At 50.1% G+C, this 3,566-nt stretch overlaps 1 protein-coding gene across 1 annotated transcript; it reads right to left on the minus strand.

The window, feature by feature from the left end:
• Positions 1 to 219: 219 nt before the first annotated feature.
• Positions 220 to 3,207, minus strand: LOC310777807 (uncharacterized protein; the record flags this gene model as incomplete). The annotated part of the gene is made up of 1 exon (XM_083638164.1): positions 220 to 3,207. One exon carries the CDS (start codon positions 3,205 to 3,207, stop codon positions 220 to 222), a length of 2,988 nt encoding a protein of 995 aa, XP_083494290.1.
• Positions 3,208 to 3,566: the final 359 nt, after the last annotated feature.

The raw sequence follows: 3,566 nt of genomic DNA on the forward strand, positions 1-3,566 counted from the left end.
TACCTCTGGTCTCATGAATAATCTCCCCACTGCTCCAGGGCAGAGACAGGGAGTCTGTCCTGTGAGTGAGCACCATCCTTCAGATGAGATTTTAAACTGAGGTCCTGACTCTCTGTGGTCATTAAATATCCCATTGGCACTCTTCGCAAGAGAACGGGTGTAACCCCCATGCCCTGGCTAAATTCCCACAGGAGCTCACTCATCCCCTTAGCTGCTCCATCAGCTTTGGATGAGCTCCTTGACCCTGTCAGCATAGCGTAGTGTGTTCATTGTGTAGTCACATGATGCCATGCCTGGAGACACCATAGCAATCATGCAAGTCCTGGACTTCTCTCCAATGAAGGAATCTCTGAGCACTTTTGTCAAAGTGCTCATCCTGAATGGAATGTGATCGCTGTTCATTCCCAGTGAACGAATACACTCCTTGAGAGCCAGGAGGCTGCGGTTGATCTCTGCAGTCTCGACCAGTGTGCTGCGATCGTTGCATCTGACGTCTATTCCGCGCTCGTTGCCCGCCAGGTCAACCAAGGAAAACTTGCCATGCAGCGTGGCGGCGCGGTCACTGCGTCGCAGCGCAATCTGGAGGATGGCGTGTGAGCGGGACGAGTTGGCATTGGCCGACGTCTGGCCCCACGTCCTGCAGCCAGTGCCTATCTCTATCATCTTGATGACGTCTTCTGCTGTGGACACAGACACCTCCCGCAGGCCAACCACCTGAACCTGCTGCCGCTCATCCTCCAGAACACGCAGCTTGGCCTTCTTATTCAGCAGGTCATACACCTTGCCATTGTAAATCTCAAAGAAGCTGACGCAGGGACAAAGATTCAGACTAGCATATCTCCTCTGACTCAGAACGGCAAACACATCCTGGGCTGCCAAGGCATAGATGCCTTTAGCATTGTTCTGGTGCTTCCCAGTGAAATCACCTCCCATTGTATGAGTCTTCCCACTTCCTGTCTGGCCGTAGGCAAAACATGTTGACATGGCACCTTCAAAAATGGCCTGGACCAAAGGTTTGGCTGTGAACCTGTAGACCAAGTCATTGGTGGCACTCTCATCAAAGGAGTAGTCAAATTGGAACACCTGGTTGTCCAGGTACTTGGTGAGGTCCACCTTCTGTTTTGCCTCATGGACCAGCAGACCACTGTTCCCAAGAACTGAAATAACATCTATCTCCTTGTTAGTCACCTCTTGCTTGTTGAGTGGCCGCTTGCGAACGCACACACAGATTCTATGAGTTTCAACCGGGTCAGTGGCTGACAGGGGGGTTATTTCTAGGGTCTCTCTGAATTCTTCAATCATATGGTAGAATTTCTGGTTGGGTAGAGCAGCATCTCCAAACTTTCCCTTCTTGGGCTGTGTGTCCAGGGGCTTAGGAACAGAAGACAGTCTTTTGCTGCCCTTGTTTAGTTCCTGGGGGTCCACAGATCTCCTTCTGCGGTGAAGTATCACTGCTTCATTATTTTCTTTGCTGACCTCACTGAGGGAAGTTAGAGGCGACTGTTTGGCCTCATTCCTCCTGCGCTTAGCAACACAAGACAGTCTTTTGTTGCCCTTGTTTAGCTCCTGGGGGGCCACAGATCTCCTTCTGCCTGTTGTCACAGGCAGAGGAGGAAGTATCGTGGCTTCATTATTTTCTTTGCTGACCTCACTGAGGGAAGTCGTACCCGACTGTTTGGCCTCATTCCTCCTACGCTGCAGGTTATGAACCGCAGAGTTTGTGAGGACTAATGCAGGAAGGATCTTAGGGTAGAGTGTCTCTGGGTTTGGCTGACATTTGGGATTCAACCTTGCCAGCCGCTCTTGATCCACACTAGACTGCAAAGCCAACACAGCATCCAGTAGGTTTCTGGCATGATCCACCAAGTCAGGAAGTCGTGTCTCAATGTTAGACCGCGTTCGCTCCATTGCCTTGATGAGCTCATTGGCCCCCTGTAGCTCCACATGAACCTTCTCCTCGAGCTCTGACACATGAGATATAGCATCATACACCCTGGGATCCACATATTTCTCTTCTGATGAGATATCCATGGGCTCTAGTGCCTTAGCTGCTCCACAAGCTTTGGATGAGCCATTCAGCTCCTTGACCCTGTCAGCATAGCGTAGTGTGTTCATTGTGTAGCCACATGATGCCATGCCTGGAGACACCATAGCAATCATGCAAGTCCTGGACTTCTCTCCAATGAAGGAATCTCTGAGCACTTTGGTCAAAGTGCTCATCCTGAATGGAATGTGATCGCTGTTCATTCCCAGTGAACGAATACACTCCTTGAGAGCCAGGAGGCTGCGGTTGATCTCTGCAGTCTCGACCAGTGTGCTGCGATCGTTGCAAATGACGTCTGCGCCGCGCTCGTTGCCCGCCAGGTCAACCAAGGAAAACTTGCCATGCAGCGTGGCGGCGCGGTCACTGCGTCGCAGCGCAATCTGGAGGATGGCGTGTGAGCGGGACGAGTTGGCATTGGCCGACGTCTGGCCCCACGTCCTGCAGCCAGTGCCTATCTCTATCATCTTGATGACATCTTCTGCTGTGGACACAGACACCTCCCGCAGGCCAACCACCTGAACCTGCTGCCGCTCATCCTCCAGTACATGCAGCTTGGCCTTCTTATTCAGCAGGTCATACACCTTGCCATTGTAAATCTCAAAGAAGCTGACGCAGGGACAAAGATTCAGACTAGCATATCTCCTCTGACTCAGAAGGGCAAACACATCCTGGGCTGCCAAGGCATAGATGCCTTTAGCATTGTTCTGGTGCTTCCCAGTGAAATCACCTCCCATTGTATGAGTCTTCCCACTTCCTGTCTGGCCGTAGGCAAAACATGTTGACATGGCACCTTCAAAAATGGCCTGGACCAAAGGTTTGGCTGTGAACCTGTAGACCAAGTCGTTGGTGGCACTCTCATCAAAGGAGTAGTCAAATTGGAACACCTGGTTCTCCAGGTACTTGGTGAGGTCCACCTTCTGTTTTGGCTCATGGACCAGCAGACCAGTCTTCCCAGGAACTGAAACCACATCTATCTCCTTCTTAGTGACCTCTTGCTTGTTGAGTGGCCGCTTGCGAACGCACACACAAATTCTATGAGTTTCAACCGGGTCAGTGGCTGATAAGGGGGTTATTTCCAGGGTCTCTCTGAATTCTTCGATCATCTGGAAGAATTTCTGGTTGGGTCTAGTATTGGCATTTCTAACTTTTCCTGTTTTCCCCATAATAACTCACGCTTGTACTCTTTTCTCTACTTGTACTCCCACCAGTTATATAGCCTATATAGCCAGGAAGCATTTATGACAACACTGACAACATCACAATTGCTCGAGTGACATCACTGATGACATGACTGATGAAATCACAATTGCTTGCGTGACATCACAGATGACATCACAATTGATCAAGTGACATCACTGAAAACATCACAATTGCTGTTGATGTCTATGAGCATAGGCTTTTATTGTGAAGGAGTAAAATACTTAAAATAGTTGCTGTAGCGCCCCCCATGGGCGCTTATTTTCCCCTCCACCGAATTCATGCCAGACCCCTGAACAGTGTTTCGTCAAATTTTGTAGGCGTT

Source organism: Poromitra crassiceps, assembly GCF_964638095.1.
Source record: "Poromitra crassiceps genome assembly, chromosome: 6".
Taxonomy (NCBI): Eukaryota; Metazoa; Chordata; class Actinopteri; order Beryciformes; family Melamphaidae; genus Poromitra; species Poromitra crassiceps.